General features: G+C 41.7%; 1 protein-coding gene across 1 annotated transcript in view; it reads right to left on the reverse strand.

Moving 5' to 3' along the window:
• Positions 1-17,060: 17,060 nt before the first annotated feature.
• Positions 17,061-19,427, reverse strand: part of LOC121561144 (NACHT, LRR and PYD domains-containing protein 1 homolog) — a 47,415-nt gene continuing 45,048 nt past the window's right edge. The window contains exon 12 of the mRNA XM_045218785.1: positions 17,061-17,466. Within this exon, the coding sequence (XP_045074720.1) occupies positions 17,156-17,466 (311 nt within the window). The 3' untranslated portion in view covers positions 17,061-17,155. The remainder of the gene's footprint in view (positions 17,467-19,427) is intronic.

Consider the following 19,427-nt stretch of genomic DNA (forward strand, 5'->3'; position numbering starts at 1 on the left):
ATGTTATTCTCTCCGTCCTTTGTTCAAAAACATAATATGGGTGGTTTTAATAGACCAATCCCTGGCCTCTACATAGCAGACTCTCCTCTGTTTTAGGAGGCCCCTATAGTAATGTTTTCCAGATGTTTCAGCAAGCAGAGCCAAGTTCTGGAATGTTCAGATACTACACATTCCAACGATCTGTTTACAGGTCCACAACTATTTGCAATTGTTTTTGTCTTTCAGAAACGGTCAGATAGACCTACAGCAAATGTCACTGTAAAATAAAACATTCTGCCAACACCTCCAAAGACATTTGATCAAGTTCGCCATGGATATTTCCTTTAGATATACTGTCTGGGCCTAATTCCAATCCTTCCAAAGTATACAGAAAATAAGGTCTTTATTGTCACCATAAAAGATGAATGATGGGTGGAGTTATAATGCTGGTTCACGCAGGCACCGTTTTACAACAGGTCTGATTAATAACTGGAAATATGAATGTACATGCACATTTATCAATTTATAAATATTGTGTAGAATCTATCTTATAATACAACTTATAAACGCAATTTTGTTGGTATGAATAAAAGAAGTGTGATTTATCTACCAATCCTATGACGCAAACGTAGGAGGTCGCCATTGATAAATACCAGTTGTTCTCAGCCTCAGTTCTTGTGTATTACTTTGGCTATTTAGCATTTAGAAACGCCCTCTAATTAACCAGATATGGTCAAAATCATGCCTTTAAAGTCCGTGGGAATTTACAAAGCCTTACAATGAAATGAAACAACACAAGCTACGAAAAAACTTTTCCTAGACTGAAATAGAGGTGCTAGTGTCAGATATTGAATAAAACCAAAATGTTTTATTTGGCTCACTCAGTTGTGATTTGATGAGGAAAAATGTAAACATAGCTACAAATAGAGGACCATTAGGACAATTGAAGTTGCTTTAGCAATGACAAATATCCTTCAAATGAGTAGGCAATACTCACCAATACGCCATCCATCCTCAACAGCTCCCCCTGTAGGAGGCTCGGCAACATTGCTGTTCTGCAGAATGAACAAGTCGTGCTTTCCACCTGGGAACTAAATTCAGTAGTTTCTTTTGCACATAACATCACCTATCACCTGCTCATTAAGAGTAGAAGCCTTCTCTGTTCACATAGCCTAGTTGAACTCGTTTTGGGATGGTGCTTTTTTTGGCGATGTGGGTGTGAGATGCCGCTGGCCGATCGGCAAGCTTCGGCTAAAAAGTGTTCTGAAAACGGACTCTTACCCTGTAAATTGTATGTTACAGTACATTTTGCTGATGATTGCATCCAAAACATTGGCTCATCGAGGGATGTGAGATGCCGCTGGCCGATCCGCAAGCTTCGGCTGAAAAGTGCCCGTTGCCAAAAACCCGAGGGTGGAGAGCACTTTGACTTGCACTCGAATGGCATGTGTTTGCCTTTCTAAAATAGGTCTTAAATCCTCGCACAGATCCTATAAGATTGGTTTTGGGAAACGATTTCTGATGAGCCAATCTGTACTTTCTGCAAAAAAGTCCCACCTGTGTCTAAAAACGTGCTCCCTGAGAAATCCAGATCTTCCAACAGAACAAAGATCAGACATCGCTCATTGGATTTCCATTATCTCAGTCTTCTATAGGATTTACACAATAGTTTCACCTCTAATTCAACAAATGACTGTACTTTATATGGATTATTATCGTAACAAAATGCACTGATGTGGTCAGATTATATATAGCCTGTCAAGACATGTTGCATGAATTCACAATGTCAATATAATTACATAAAATAATGTCATTTTACTCTAAAAAATTCACACATTTTCAACATACAGTATATTTTGGGGCGGCAGGTCGCCTGGTGGGTAGGAGCGTTGGGCCAGTAACCGAAAGGTAATTGTATTGGTCGCATACACATATTTAGCAGATGTTATTGTGGGTGTAGTGAAACGCTTGTGTTCCTAGCTCCAACAGTGCAGTAGTATCTAACAATACACAACAATACACACAAATAGAAGAATGGAATTAAGAAATATAGAAATATGTGAAGACACACAGACAGACAGACAGACAGACAGACACACAGACACACAGACATACAGACACACAGACAGACACACAGACAGACAGACACACAGACAGACACACTCACACCTTCCCGCTAACTTTAGACCATGCGTATACACAGTTTCTAGCGGTTGAAGTATTGCATTGCAAGAAGGCAAGTAGATTAGTATTTTGTGTAAATGTGGGATATGATGGACACGTTTATTCATAACAATAAAAAGGTTAATAACAAGATGCAATCATTTGCCGTTAGTGAAAATCCATTTATCTTTACATTCTAAAATAATTTGAAATAGGCATATAATATTGCAGAACAAAGCCTATACTCGCGAAATATCCTATAGGCCTACAACAAGTTAGGATTGGCTACCATTCGTCCCATCTCTCATTTAATAGGACCCACTTCACAGTAGTAAATAGATCAGCTACAGTATTTCCAGCAGCCTATTTTGCTCTATGCGATCCGATCCGAAGCGCAGTTTAACGTTAGAACAGACGATTCACCTTTGCCCTTGACGTTTGTAGGCGACGTCTGAATGATGTAATGTGACATTTCTTGCGTTGACAATATTTCATTTATAAACATAATACATTATCATAATCATTGCATAATAAATTCCTCACCTTTTCTGGCCATGATGAGTTCATATTCCCGATGTAGCCATACAATAAATTACCATGCGCATTTCTCATTTAATTGGGCCTATTAGAGAGGCTATTATTTAAAGTGTTTCCTCTATGCAGATGACAGGGTGCGCGGCGCGGTTTATAACATACAGCAGAATGGAACAGGTGAACAGACAGCTGATCTTTTGTATTGAAGTGTGTAGGCTACCAATAAACTCTGGTTTAATTTTATTTATTTAGAGTAGACAATGTTTCAGAATTTGTGGGCAGTGAAGCATATTTCGTTTCGGGAAAAAGTGAATGCGAAACAGTATTGCATTCCAACGATCTGTTTACAGGTTCACAACAATTTTGCAAGTGTTTTTTGTCTTTCATAAATGATCAGAAAGTCCTACAGCAAATGTCACTGTAAAATAAAACATTCTGCCAACACCTCCAAAGACATTTGAAGTTCGCTATGGATATTTCCTTTAGATATACTGTCTGGGCCAAGATGATAAATCTCAATATTTTTGTACATGCACATTTATCAATTTATAAATATTGTGTAGCATCTATCTTAAAATACAACTTATAGACGCAATTTTGTTGGTATGTATAGAAAAAGTGTGTTTTATCAACCAATCCTATGACGCAAACGTAGGAGGTCGCCATTGATAAATACCAGTTGTTCTCAGCCTCAGTTCTTGTGTATTACTTTGGCTATTTAGCATTTAGAAACACCCCTAATTAACCAGATATGGTCAAAATCATCCATTTAAAGTCCGTTGGGAATGTACAAAGCCTTACAATGAAATGAAACAACAAAAGCTAAGAAAAACTTTTCCTAGACTGAAATTGAGGTGCTAGTGTCAGATATTTAATACAACCAAAGGTTCTGCTGAATGAACAAGTCGTGCTTTCAACCTGGCCACCACATTCAGTAGCGTATTTTGCACATAACATCACCTATCACCTGCTCATTAAGAGTAGAAGCCTTCTCTGTTCACATAGCCTAGTTGAACTCGTTTTGGGATGGTGCTTTTATGGCGATGTGGGGCCGTCTATTTCTCCGTTCGTATTTGGGAACCCATTGATGGCAAAGAAACCCCTCTTAACCTGTTGCGCAATGGTGGGAATTGTATGTTACAGTACGTTTTGCTGATGATTGTATCCTGTCGTAGTCGGGTGAATGCTGGCCATTATTGCTGTCAACAAAGAGTCCGCTTAGGCTGCACCATGATTAGAGGCTTTTATTAATATCACAAGGTTACAGCATAAGTTACAGACCCGCGGTGTCTGGAGAAGCCCCGTCCCAAATTAATCTGAATGCTTCTGCCCGCTCTTTGTCTAACCCATACTTATAAACAATGCAAACAGATGGGTTGCTCCCTCTTCTGGCCAATCACCAGTCTCCCCTGGGGCGTCACCCTCCAAACGGCTACATTTGACCTAACATAAACAACATTCCATTTCTTCATAAAAACATTTAACAAAGGCATAATCCTAATACACGACATTTCCCCCTTCGAGACTAACTAAAAGTCTCGAAACCAAACAGAATAGGATTATGACAAGTGACAATTATCTTATTGAGTATCTTTAACATTAAACCAAAAACATTCTTCTCTAGAGTGTATATACATTTCTATGAAATATGAATAACTGTTTATGAAGTATGAATACATTACTATGAAATATGAACAAATCTTTATGGAGTGTAAGAGCGAAAAACTGTCCGGCAGCCATCTTTCCAGATATCCATCCATCAATCAAGACAGTAAAATTCTCTCACGGTCCCTCTGCCCCAGGCAACCACCTAGATACTCCAGATAAACTCATAAACCATGTAAATGCATTTGAAACTATGATGCAATTAAATACACATGTAAGCCCCTGCAAACAAAATACTATCCAAAAATGTCCACTCTAAGGCTGGTCAACCCATTGGACCCTACAGTGGACCTCTCCCTGCCTAGACTCCTGTCCTAAGCATTAACGAAATAAACAAAAACATCTAAGATCCTCACATGTATTCAATAACATCAAATATCATTCTACAAAAATTAATATGTAAGAGTATGACACAAATTATGTATTACACATGTCTATATTTCATTGCAGACACTGGAATGTAGTCCACTACACTTCATCTCCCGTAGTCTCGACTTCCAATGGATTGTTGATGATGGAATCGGAATCTCTCCACACCTTTCTTGTTTCATCTCCTCCAGTCATTGTCCTTTCATATTGTCCTTCATATTGTCCTTGTTTGAGTATTTCAATCTCCACATGTTCCCCCAAATGCTTCTGGAAGAAAAGAAAAGACCAAACAGTATCTTTTGCAAAACAACAGTTTCAAATTAAACATCAATATCAACTAAGAATATAAAAATGATATATAAATGATGTATGAATCACATTAAATGATAGAATAATGAACTAGGATAATTATTCATTCATACACTTCCCCCCTTTGATTCATAACATCATACTAAAATCACCCTAATATTGAAAAAAAAAAATTGAAAAATGATCAAATAATCAAAAACAATATTTATCCATCCAGTTCTACTTGTCCATCTTCATCCAGATCAGGAACAGTCAACACCGGCATCTGAGTGTTGTCTCCAGGCATCACTCTCAACCTATCTCAATATCATAGCTTTCTCAAAGGTCAGTAACAAATTACAAACATCACACACAGTGTTATCAAAGCTGCAACTAAAATCTGAACCATCACTGCCCCTACTGGGCCTACCTGATCTTGCAACCAAGTCTTCGCTGACTTCCGCTCCTTCAGATCTACCAAATGCATCCCTTATATTCTTCAATGCATATATAACCCTAGTGATAATATCTGAACTATCTGGACTCAAAGTATAACTAACATTATCAATAGGATCTTCCCAAATGTTACACCATACCATGGAAAAAGTCCCCCCTTCTCTCTTGGACTCATCCTTCAATGATAGGCTTGAAGACTATAACATGTCTCTTTTCACCCTTTTAACCCTAGATCTATCTGTGTCCGGTGCTACCCCTCTTATAATGGTAGAAACCTCATATGGAAGCTTCAACGTTGACATGTAACAACATCCTGTCCATCCATAGGGTAAGAATATATATGCTTTATCACCACAAACCCACCAAATATCTCTAAAATTCCCAATAGTTACATTGACAGGCAAAAGCTAATCTTTTAACCATCAAAGTCCTGCTGTTCCTACTACCTGGAACATAAAAAGTTACATTTATATTTCTCATTACTACCCTTAAGGTCATGCTTACCCAAAGTTATCATATAACATCACAATCTGATATTCCCATAAACATACCCTTTCCATCATATGTTTTATTAGAACCAAACAACTTTTAGCCCTCACTGCTTTCACCTCCAATGCTTCAGGGTTTGCTGTTACCTGATTTTACTTCCCATCTAACAAATGCACACAAGTTAATTCACTTAACCCAATAACACCTAAACCTAGGCTTAAACAAATGCTTTGACAACGACATTATTTTATCTGTTACTGATTGTTGCTGATACAACAGTCATGACAAAGCATAAGATTGACACATACTTGATAGAGGTCGAACCCTCACGTGTCTGGTGCTGGAATTCTCAACAGACATGGACCCTCAAGATTCCTCACTGATATTACAGAATGAATTAACCGCTGGAACCAAAGATTCCTACCTTCCCATCTCTAATTTTCACAACAGAAGAATCAAACTACATGCATTTAGTTTCTCTCTTCCCTAACGAGCGGTACTGATCAGATACCTCTCCTTGTCTGTCATTAAAATCAAAGACCTCATCCTGTACCTCCATGATAGTATCCTTCACTATTTCAGATGAATCTATATTCTCTCTACTACTATCTGCTCTCCTATTTTAACCCTATTCGTACTATCATTGACAGCACTCTCCATCCGTAACATAAACCCCTGAGTCCTTCTTGCTACCCCCTTTAATTTCAGAAATGTGTTGTCGGTGTCATACTTCCCTACATTTGCTATTGCCATCGTATCATTAATCCCTTCCAAAGTTACCATTAAAGTAGTTGATTTAGTTGATGTATCAACCTTAATTATTTCTAGTGGGAAAGCTACCGATATCCTATGTGTATTATCTACTGTTGGAGTGACTACTGTAATCTATTCTTCCTGAACTCCTTTGGTGACTGTGGAAACTTCAACAGACTTCAAATCTTCCATTATAAGCGTCACTTTACGAATTACATAGCCCTTTAACCAATAATTCTTAACCGGAACAAATTTTAATGCTTGCACTAGATAAGTACACATATATTCTCCTGATCTTTCTCTGTAACATTACGTAAAATAAATGAACAATCACTCATAACCCTCTTCCACTTCATATTGTTGTACAAACTATATCTCCTTTGATTAGGTGCAACAGCTTGCTTCTACTTCTGGTCCTGATAACAATACTTCTTCTCCATAATTATCTCTCCATGTGGGAGGAACGTCCCCATCCTAACTCTAATAAGTATTTTTCCTCTAAAATTGGTGCTGGAGCCATTGGCTACCCTTATAATCAAATGCGATATATTTATGGCTTTAATAACTATCAATGTTGAAAGAGTTAAATTGCTTCTCACTGTTGTTTTAATAGACTGGAAGTGTTAATGTCCTTAGTTACTTCATCCATTTTCCCCAAAGCTTTGAACTCTTTGCTTGTACTTCCATCTATCACCACTAGTGTCACTTTTTCCCAACTCTCAGTCCTACCTCTAATCCCTGACTTTCAAACTTTTGATTATAAAAAATACACCTATAGTTACCTTGATCTCCCTGCTGGGAACTGTAAATATAGATACTCAATCACCCTCAATCTTCTGTTATCATTCAGCAACACATACTTTCTCAATGCATCTGCTCCTAACAGATCTAAACTCCTACCATATCTTCCCACTAAACTCTAAAATGTCCTTCACCACTGTTCTCTCTCTTACTACTAACTTTGAAACTTAGCTTACTGTCTTAGAGTCCCTTCAACCTAGTTCTCTAACTTATTTTAATCTAATCTTTTAAAACCTTTTCCACTGATTTATTCACAAAATCCCTTTACCACCAAATTTTAGAATATGTGATCGGAAAGTCCCCACCTGCTTCTGACTTCTTTACACACAGACTTGGCAAACGACTAAACACCTTTTAGCCTAGCCTGAAATCCCTTGGTGTAAGAATGTAACCCAGAATAACAGTCACCCCCTTTTAACTTTATTTTTCAGACAGATTGTCTAATAGGCAGTCTAATAGATTATCATCCTTCCTATGATATTATCTTTTTAAGCAAATATGATTCCCAAAACCCTACTTTTTTAAAATCTTCTACCAGACAGCCATTTAGTGTACATCTTATTGTACAATTCAATTTAAACAATGCATCTCTTCCCAATAATGCAATAGGTATATGTTCTAATATTAGTATGTCTATTTTAATTTCTCTTTGATTTTTATAGCAGAGCTCAATTGGTTCCTTAAGAGTAATTAGCTGTTTTACTACCTCAAATCCCTATCCTAATTAGTTCATTTTACATAGTGAGATGTTTAACCTCTTTAGGCTCAACACATATAAAAGCTTTTCCCACTATTCACCATCACTTCTCATAGTCCTTTTTATTTTCACTTCAATTGTTGGATATTTTGTTCTTCTCCCCTAATCGGGTGCTATCAGCTGACACCCCCCTTCATACCTTCTAGGCACTCTAGAATCTTTAGGGTTCACCTGGAGAACAGGTGATCTTGACTGGCCCCTGTATCTTCCTTAAAATGTTCTCTGTTGTTCCCTCCTGGCCCATTGCACTCACAGGTAAAGTGACCACCCTGTCCATAATTATAACAGTCTTCTGGAGATTGCTGGAAGTGTAGCTGAAATCTTCCTCCTCCTTCTAAGCCTTCGTCCTCTTCCTCTCCAATTCTGTGTCTGTCCAGAAACTGGCTGTGGATATGAAACACCTGGTACCGCCCTTGGTGGCTGGTACAATTGCATTTGATCTTGTTCAGTTGAAGCTGTAACAGTGATTGTTGATTTGGTTCACTCTGATTCTTCATAACCAAAGCTTCTCTTCTCCACCAGTTGTATGATTGAGTTCTCTGAGAGTTTCTTGATCCTGTTCTTTCTTGCTGTTGACATATCAGGATTCTTCAAAAGCTTATATTCTAAGTTCTGTCCTCGAAATATCATCTTATATCATCTTCTCTACTATTGGCCTTTTTCCTCCTCAATGTATTCTTCTCCTCCAATTCTTGGGATCCTTTTCTCAGCAGTTTCTCCTTCTGTATCTTCTCTTCTTGAGTTGTTCATCCAGTTGTGTTACTTCTTCTAAACTAGTCGCTTTATCCAGGCATGATAAGCATCGGTCTATATCTTCTTCTATTTCTTCTGTGCCAGTCCTTGTAGGATAAACTCCTTTTGAATACACAGCACCTTTAGTCTCCTCTTTATCGCTGTCTTCAGCTGAACTCGAATCTCTTGTATCCTTCTTCCTTCAACTTCCATCAGTGATCAAATCTCCAGTATCCTTCTTTCCTCTCTTGCCAACTTCCTTCTGATCACAGAGTCATATCCACCATGATCTCTTCTCAATCACTCTGATCTTCATCTTCATCATCTTCTTCAAGTTCCATCTTCCTTAACCTCACTCTTCTCTTCCAGACATCTCATTTTCTTCCTTCTGGAGTTTTGGATTCATCTTTATCGTCAGTTTTCTGCTTGTCCTCTATCTATTATTTGTTCATCTTCATCTCTGATGCAATAATCACCCTGCTGGATGATCACTGGAAGCTGAGGATAAACATCCCTAAGCTCTACTTCCTTCTCGTAAGGTGGGTGTCTTTCTGCTGAATCCGTATGTGAGAAAGGTGTACTAACTTCTGCCATTAGTTTTCCTGTCGCCTTTCCTTCCTTTAGCATTTTCTCTATACCTTTATCTTATCGCTGGAATCTTTTATCAGTTTTTGTTTGAGAATGAAGGCAACTTTTTGTTTCATTTGCCGGATAACCTAGCAATACTCTTAACTAAAGGATTACCATTTTGTACTATATCAACCGGTGTAATGACTTTCATAGCCTTGATGTCGTTTTTCCCCCATTGTAACAACCCTTTTATATTCCTTTATCGTGAATTATTTTATTTTAGACTATATAGCCTATGGCTTCCCCCCTTTAATTATTAATATAACCTAACAACCCAAAAAAATAAAAAAAAATTTTTTGGGGTTGTTAGGTTATATTAATATTATTATTATTTTTTTTATAAATCAATAAAAATATGACTATGAAATGATTCAATTACAATTTCTATTCAAAAACCATTTCTAATTAAAATAAAAAATCTATTAAAAAATCAATTAAAAATTATGAATAATTAAAACCAATTTTTATTTCTACATCCTATGTCACCAATTTATCAATTAGTGGTGGCTATCTTACCACAACCCATCAAATGCAAGTAGTCAACTTCAGACTACAATACCCATAAACAAAGCCTGTAACCCTACCATTACTACAATTCCCATAAACCCCCTTGCTCTATAGGCACCTAATTATCTTTATTTTACAGAATAATGTCAGTCCTTGATTCCCAACACAACTCCAATCAACCCCAGTGATGCACATAGCCTCCCAAATGCAATTTTTAATGAATTTGCCAAGCCTATGTGAAATTGTCATAACATCAAACATCCTGTAGGGGGAAGATTTTGTAACCAGACCAGTCTCAAACCCTTGACTCGATCCTCTGTCGCGTCACGTGACGTGTACGTCAGCACCCTTCTCTTTCTTCCTCTCTGCTGTCGTATCGTCCTATTGCGCCTCTCATATGACAAAAGAACAGAGACACAGGAAAAGATTTTAGTAGTTAATGCAATACTGAGTTACTTCAACCATATTCAATATTCCCCACTCACATTCGCTTTAAGACTTAACTCAGGATTAAATAGATCGCTCAAAAACATTTTTATTTTAATTTTAATTAATTTTAATCGTCTTCTAATTCAATTTATTATAATCCGTCACCATATATCTAATTTATAAATTCACTACATCTCAACAAATAGTTTCATGTTCGAACAACAGTCACTTTAACCAGCGGATTTGTCGGCCCATTTCTAAAATGGCCCCCCTGGGGTCTTAAGCGGTACAGTGCTCTAATGTATGCGCATATCTGCCTTAATTGTACACCTTCAATACTTAATTCCTACCGTTTTATGCTCTAAAATTCCAATTATCTGCCGTTTACCAATGGAATCACATTTTAGAATATTATTACAGACTCCTAGTCGACAGCAATAACGCCACATGAGGCACATTTCGGTCGTAATGGTACACCCCCTCCAGTGTACACAAGCAGTATCCAAACCAAGCTATGAGGAACACTCACCTTGTCTGGCCATGACTTCAGACCGAAGTTAGCCTGGCGGCTACGAATGAGCAAAAGGAGAGATGCAGACCAGCCCCACGTTGGGCGCCATTTGTCGATATCGGGTGAATGCTGGCAATTATTGCTGTCAACAAAGAGTCCACTTAGGCTGCACCATGATTAGAGAGCTTTTATTAATATCACAAGGTTACAGCATAAGTTACAGACCCGCGGTGTCTGGAGAAGCCCGTCCCAATTAATCTGAATGCTTCTGCCCGCTCTTTGTCTAACCCATACTTATAAACAATGCAAACAGATGGGTTGCTCCTCTTCTGGCCAATCACCAGTCTCCCCTGGGCGTCACCCTCCAAACGGCTACATTTGAACTAAGATAAACAACATTCCATTTCTTCATAAAAACATTTAACAAAGGCATAATCTCAATACACGACAATCCAAAACATTGGCTCATCGAGGAATGTGAGATGCCGCCGCTGGCCGATCAGCAAGCTCCGGCTGAAAAGTGCCCGTTGCCAAAAACCCGAGGGATGGATAACACTTTGACGTGCACCCGAATGGTATGGGTTTGCCTTTCTAAAGTAGGTCTTAAATCCTCTCAAAGATCCTATAAGATTGGTTTTGGGAAACGATATCTGATGAGCCAATCTGTACTTTCTGCTAAAAAGTCCCACCTGTCTCTAAAAACGTGCTCTCTGTGAAATGCAGCGGTGCCAGATCTTCCAACAGAGCAGATCAGCCATCTCTCTTGGATTTCAATCATCTCAGTCTTTTGTAGTATGTACACAATATTTTCACTTTCACACATACCTCTAATTTAACAAATTACTGTACTTTATATGGATTATTATCGTAACAAATGCACTGATGTGGTCAAAATACACTGCTCAAAAAAATAAAGGGAACACTTAAACAACATAATGTAACTCCAAGTCAATCACACTTCTGTGATATCAAACTGTCCACTTAGGAAGCAATACTGATTGACAATACATTTCACATGCTGTTGTGCAAATGGAATAGACAACAGGTGGAAATTATAGGCAATTAGCAAGACACCCCCAATAAAGGACTGGTTTTGCAGGTGGTGACCACAGACCACTTCTCAGTTCCTATGCTTCCTGGCTGATGTTTTGGTCACTTTTGAATGCTGGCGGTGCTTTAACTCTAGTGGTAGCATGAGACGAAGTCTACAACCCACACAAGTGGCTCAGGTAGTGCAGCTCATCCAGGATGGCACATCAATGCGAGCTGTGGCAAGAAGGTTTGCTGTGTCTGTCAGCGTAGTGTCCAGAGCATGGAGGCGCTACCAGGAGACAGGCCAGTACATCAGAGACGTGGAGGAGGCCGTAGGGAGGGCAACAACCCAGCAGCAGGACTGCTACCTCCGCCTTTGTGCAAGGAGGAGCAGGAGGAGCACTGCCAGATCCCTGCAAAATGACCTCCAGCAGGCCACAAATGTGCATGTGTCTGCTCAAACGGTCAGAAACAGACTCCATGAGGGTGGTATGGAGGCCCGACGTCCACAGGTGGGGGTTGTGCTTACAGCCCAACACTGTGCAGGACGTTTGGCATTTGCCAGAGAACACCAAGATTGGCAAATTCGCCACTGGCGCCCTGTGCTCTTCACAGATGAAAGCATGTTCACACTGAGCACGTGACAGACGTGACAGAGTCTGGAGACGCCGTGGAGAACGTTCTGCTGCCTGCAACATCCTCCAGCATGACCAGTTTGGCGGTGGGTCAGTCATGGTATGGGGTGGCATTTCTTTGGGGGCCGCACAGCCCTCCATGTGCTCGCCAGAGGTAGCCTGACTGCCATTAGGTACCGAGATGAGATCCTCAGACCCCTTGTGAGACCATATGCTGGTGCGGTTGGCCCTGGGTTCCTCCTAATGCAAGACAATGCTAGACCTCATGTGGCTGGAGTGTGTCAGCAGTTCCTGCAAGAGGAAGGCATTGATGCTATGGACTGGCCCGCCCGTTCCCAGACCTGAATCCAATTGAGCACATCTGGGACATCATGTCTCGCTCCATCCACCAACGCCACGTTGCACCACAGACTGTCCAGGAGTTGGCGGATGCTTTAGTCCAGGTCTGGGAGGAGAACCATCAGGAGACCATCCGCCCACCTCATCAGGAGCATGCCCAGGCGTTGTAGGGAGGTCATACAGGCACGTGGAGGCCACACACACTACTGAGACTCATTTTGACTTGTTTTAAGGACATTACATCAAAGTTGGATCAGCCTGTAGTGTGGTTTTCCACTTTAATTTTTGAGGGTGACTTCAAATCCAGACCTCCATGGGTTGATACATTTGATTTCCATTGATAATTTTTGTGTGATTTTGTTGTCAGCACATTCAACTGTAAAGAAAAAGTATTTAATAAGATTATTTCATTCATTCAGATCTAGGATGTGTTATTTTAGTGTTCCCTTTATGTCAATATAATTACATTAAAAATGTCATTATTACTCTCACAATTTCAACATACAGTATATTCCCTGCCCCCACCACCCAACGGACTCTTACCTGCCCCCATCACCCAACAGACTCTTACCCTGCCCCCCACCACCCAACGGACTCTTACCTGCCCCCACCACCCAACAGACTCTTGCCCTGCCCCCACCACCCAACGGACTCTTACCCTGCCCCACCACCCAACAGACTCTTACCCTGCCCCCCACCCAACAGATTCTTACCCTGTCCCCACCACCCAACAGACTCTTACCCTGCCCCCACCACCCAACAGACTCTTACCCTGCCCCCCACCACCCAACAGACTCTTACCCTGCCCCCACCACCCAACAGACTCTTACCCTGCCCCCACCACCCAACAGACTCTTACCCTGCCCCACCACCCAACAGACTCTTACCCTGCCCCCACCCACCCAACAGACTCTTACCCTGCCCCCACCACCCAACAGACTTCTACCTGCCCCACCCACCACCCAACAGACTCTTACCCTGCCCCCACCACCCAACAGACTCTTACCCTGCCCCCACCACCCACCCAACAGACTCTTAACCTGCCCCACCACCCAACAGACTCTTACCCTGCCCCCACCACCCAACAGACTCTTACCCTGCCCCCACCTGCGCTGTTGGAGCCCAGAGCACCAGATTTTTGCGTCCCTCTCTCCATGTGACTAATAAACTCATCTAATCTAATTAACGATGGGATTTTAAAGTGTTTTCTAAAATGGATTATTATAATATTATCATTATTAATAGTAGCATCATAAATAATGTTATTTGTATTACTGCTGTTACCATGACAACTGTCTAGTAATCATTACTTTCAATGCTGTTAACAAATGTCAGTGCTATAATATTATTTGTGCTATAAAGGCGGTTGACTTTATTGCTTTTTCCATATTGTTAAACAACATTCTAAGTCACAATACATTCTCTAATTGACATTTACTACTTGTATTTGAAGGGATACTGCACATCAATCAACATTTCTGTAAATGTGCCAGATTTAGCTCGAGCTAGCTAGTTTAACTGTAGTCCCTGGGTAGGTAGTACACATAGAAAAAATACAACGTTATAAAACATTTAGTAAAACATTGTGTATAGATGGGGGCTGATTGGTCCTTCAGCCACTCTCAAGTCATTGGTAAAGGGAGAGGTTGAACAGCTCCTTATATGTCCTTCAGCCACTCTCAAGTCATTGGTAAAGGGGTGAGAGGTTGAACAGCTCCTTATATGTCCTTCAGCCACTCTCAAGTCATTGGTAAAGAGGTGATAGGTTGAGCAGCTCCTTATGTCTGTTAATGGTCAATGTGCTCTCACTGAGAAAACTGCTGATAGACTGAGGTGGTTGTGTTGATATTCAGCCCCTCTCATTAACCTCTATCAGCCAACACTGTACAATATATTCATAAAATACATTTCTGTGGTTTTAAGTTGAATGCCAAATTCTCAGAGCCATTTTCCCGGACATATTCACAGTGAGTATGCAAATACAGTAAGTAAATTCCAATAACATCACAATACATGTTTACAATGCGTATACAATGAAATTTAAAATCTAAAGTTTAAAATACACAGACATCAGGCAGGTAGGTGTGTTGGTGTGAGAGAGAGACAGAGTTGTATTAACATGTTCTGCTAGATAGGGGTCCAGCTAGGTACCTAGTGGAGGACTAACTGACCCTCCTGCTAGATAGGGGTCAGCTAGGTACCTAGTGGAGGACTAACTGACCCTCCTGCTAGATAGGGGGTCCAGCTAGGTACCTAGTGGAGGACTAACTGACCCTCCTGCTAGATAGGGGTCCAGCTAGTACCTAGTGGAGGACTAACTGACCCTCCTGCTAGATAGGGGTCCAGCTAGGTACCTAGTGGAGGACTAACTGACCCTCCTGCTAGATAGGGGTCCAGCTAGGTACTAGTGGAGGACTAACTGACCCTCCTGCTAGATAGGGGTCCAGCTAGGGTACCTAGTGGAGGACTAACTGACCCTCCTGCTAGATAGGGGTCAAGCTAGGTACCTAGTGGAGGACTAACTGACCCTCCTGCTAGATAGGGGTCCATACCTAGGTACCTAGTGGAGGACTAACTGACCCTCCTGCTAGATAGGGGTCCATACCTAGGTACCTAGTGGAGACTAACTGACCCTCCTGCTAGATAGGGGTCCAGCTAGGTACCTAGTGGAGGACTAACTGACCCTCCTGCTAGATAGGGGTCCAGCTAGGTACCTAGTGGAGGACTAACTGACCCTCCTGCTAGATAGGGTCCATACCTAGGTACCTAGTGGAGGACCAACTGACCCTCCTGCTAGATAGGGGGTCCAGCTAGGTACCTATTGGAGGACTAACTGACCCTCCTGCTAGATAGGGGTCCATACCTAGGGTACCTAGTGGAGGACTAACTGACCCTCTGCTAGATAGGGGTCCATACCTAGGTACCTAGTGGAGGACTAACTGACCCTCCTGCTAGATAGGGGTCCAGCTAGGTACCTAGTGGAGGACTAACTGACCCTCCTGCTAGATAGGGGTCCAGCTAGGTACCTAGTGGAGGACTAACTGACCCTCCTCTAGATAGGGGTCCAGCTAGGTACCTAGTGGAGGACTAACTGACCCTCCTGCTAGATAGGGGTCCAGCTAGGTACCTAGTGGAGGACTAACTGATCCTCCTGCTAGATAGGGGTCCAGCTAGGTACCTAGTGGAGGACTAACTGACCCTCCTGCTAGATAGGGGTCCAGCTAGGTACCCAGTGGAGGACTAACTGATCCTCCTGCTAGATAGGGGTCCAGCTAGGTACCTAGTGGAGACTAACTGACCCTCCTGCTAGATAGGGGTCCAGCTAGGTACATAGTGGAGGACTAACTGACCCTCCTGCTAGATAGGGGTCCATAACTAGGTACCTAGTGGAGGACTAACTGACCCTCCTGCTAGATAGGGGTCCAGCTAGGTACCTAGTGGAGGACTAACTGACCCTCCTGCTAGATAGGGGTCCAGCTAGGTACCTAGTGGAGGACTAACTGACCCTCCTGCTAGATAGGGGTCCAGCTAGGTACCTAGTGGAGACTAACTGATCCTCCTGCTAGATAGGGGGTCCCAGCTAGGTACCTAGTGGAGGACTAACTGACCCTCCTGCTAGATAGGGGTCCAGCTAGGTACATAGTGGAGGACTAACTGACCCTCCTGCTAGATAGGGGTCCAGCTAGGTACCTAGTGGAGGACTAACTGATCCTCCTGTTAGATAGGGGTCCAGCTAGGTACATAGTGGAGGACTAACTGACCCTCCTGCTAGATAGGGGGTCCAGCTAGGTACATAGTGGAGGACTAACTGACCCTCCTGCTAGATAGGGGTCCAGCTAGGTACCTAGTGGAGGACTAACTGATCCTCCTGCTAGAAGATCCACACCTCCAGGAGGCTGCAGAAGGAGAGAGGCTGTGTGGCTGGACCTTTGGATAGTTTATTGCTATTATAGTGGTCATGTTTGATTGACATTTTCTGTACATCTTTGGGAGCCTGAATTAAAGCAACAGACAACAAGACCATGTTGAACCACCCTGCCTGTCTATTCTGCCTGGTCTCCCCACACCCAGGGGTTGGCTACAACTTTAGATCTGAAGCTGTGACCAAAGACAGGGTCCAGCTCCCCAGAGGTTGATCATCCTGGAACATGACTCAGTTCCTTTTCTCAACACCATGTCGATGATGTCACGTGCCTTCTCTGCCCTCTCAGCTATCACCTTTACTGACTCCATTTCCTCCTGGTTGATGACTGTGTGTTGCAGGAGCCCGTCCAGCAGACCTTCCAGGACAGGTCCTGACACTCGTCTCACAAACTCTGTCCGTACAGAACGCAGCTGCTGCTCTGCAGAACCAGTCAGACTGCTCTCAGCCGGACGCCCTACCCCCAACACAGCACCTGAGAGAGGCAGGTTACAAAATAACTACATGTGTTTATTCACATTTACATTTCAGACATTTAGAAACAGACTTCTTTCAGAGTGACCTACAGTAAAAGTCTTCATTGTATTATTAATCTTTGCATTAAGAACACATTCTGTAACAATAACAACCTGAATCAATGAACACATCACACCACTACTGTTTCATTCATATTTAGGGTCGAGTTTTCACAGACGTAGAAAAACAGGCTGGGGCATTCAGAACCAGGCTAATTTACATCACGTCCTGGAGGAGATGTCATTGGGGGCATTCAGAACCAGGCTAATCTACATCACGTCCTGGAGGAGATGTCATTGGGGCATTCAGAACCAGGCTAATCTACATCAAGTCCTGGAGGAGATGTCATTGGGGCATTCAGAACCAGGCTAATCTACATCAAGTCCTGGAGGAGATGTCATTGGAGGCATTCAGAACCAGGCTAATGTACATCAAGTCCTGGAGGAGATGTCATTGGGGCATTCAGAACCAGGCTAATCTACATCAAGTCCTGGAGGAGATGTCATTGTTCTTGAAGACAGCCTTTTATAATCAGGACTAGTCCAACAGTAAACCATGTCGACTGGCCCTCAAGCCATTGGTTTGTACTCTCATGTTTACTTACTAGTTGAATGGGTTTCAGGGATGTATTCATCTGAAAGAAACAAAAAGAGGTTATATCACTAAATAGCATCTGTCAGAAGATAACAAAGTTATGATTGACATATTCTCCTACCTGTTGGTACCATATCTCTCCATACTGTCCTCTCATCAACCCCCGATTAACTCCATCTCAATGTCAACCCCTGTGTTTCTCATAACCATCTTACAACAGCTTGTGTGGTGTCTGCAGGTAACAGCTGAATCTTCTGTAGAAGGTCATATGGTGCAACGATTGAGACAACAGACAGAGAGAGATGAAAGAAATAGAATGATATTCCAGTTATTAATATATAATATGACAGATTCATGTCCTCAGCCTGCTAAAACTGCACCTCTGGATTGATGGAGGAGGAATGGGGATTCTTGACTGCAAAACCAACTGTTCAGCTTTAAGGACCCGTTTGGACTTGAACAGGACCAATTCTGAATATCCTTGGGACACCTGATATTTCTCCGGTCCCGAACAGCCTACAAAATGAGCAGTGTAGTAGTCAGTCTGAACAATGTAGTCTAATAATTCACACAACATGCAGCTCACTGAGCAATCCTTTTTGTCAACATCAAAAAATGTGTACACTATTTTATTTTTATTTTACCCTTATTTGACCAGGTAATTGACTGAGAAGAGTCTATTTTGCAGCAACAACCTCAGGGAAGTGTTACAGGGGGAAAGGGGATGATTGAGCCAATTGGAAGCAGGGGGATGATTAGGTGGCCGTGATGGTATGAGGGCCAGATAGTGAATTTAGCCAGGACACCGGGGTTAACACCCCTACTCTTGTGATAAGTGCCATGGGATCTTTAGTGTTCACAGAGAGTCAGGAAACATGTTTAATGTCCCATGCGAAAGACAGCACACTACTCAGGGCAATATCCCTTCACTGCCCCCGGGGCATTGGGTTCTCCTTCGAACAGAGAGAAGAGTGCCGTCTACTGGCTCTTCAAATGAATGAGACAGAAATAGATTTCTCACAGAGATGCATGTCGTCTTTGTAATCTATAGATTTTCAACAAACTATCAGCTTTCCTTTAGTAAGTTTCAACATACTGTTGTCACTTCAATGATAGTGCCTCACCTCTTTCTGACTGGAGTTTCTGAGGAGCATGTACAGCCGTGAAATTACTGTTGCCTTTTTTACTGCCATATAGAGGACCACGTCACAGTGGACATCTACGTTCCAAAAAAGATATAGCTCAGTATAACAGAGATAGCTGAGGAACTTGGGATGGAGAATCTTAGCATGGAATCTGGTGACCTCATGCACTTCCTCAACAGAC

This window comes from Coregonus clupeaformis, unplaced genomic scaffold (genome assembly GCF_020615455.1).
Source record: "Coregonus clupeaformis isolate EN_2021a unplaced genomic scaffold, ASM2061545v1 scaf1800, whole genome shotgun sequence".
Taxonomy (NCBI): domain Eukaryota; kingdom Metazoa; phylum Chordata; class Actinopteri; order Salmoniformes; family Salmonidae; genus Coregonus; species Coregonus clupeaformis.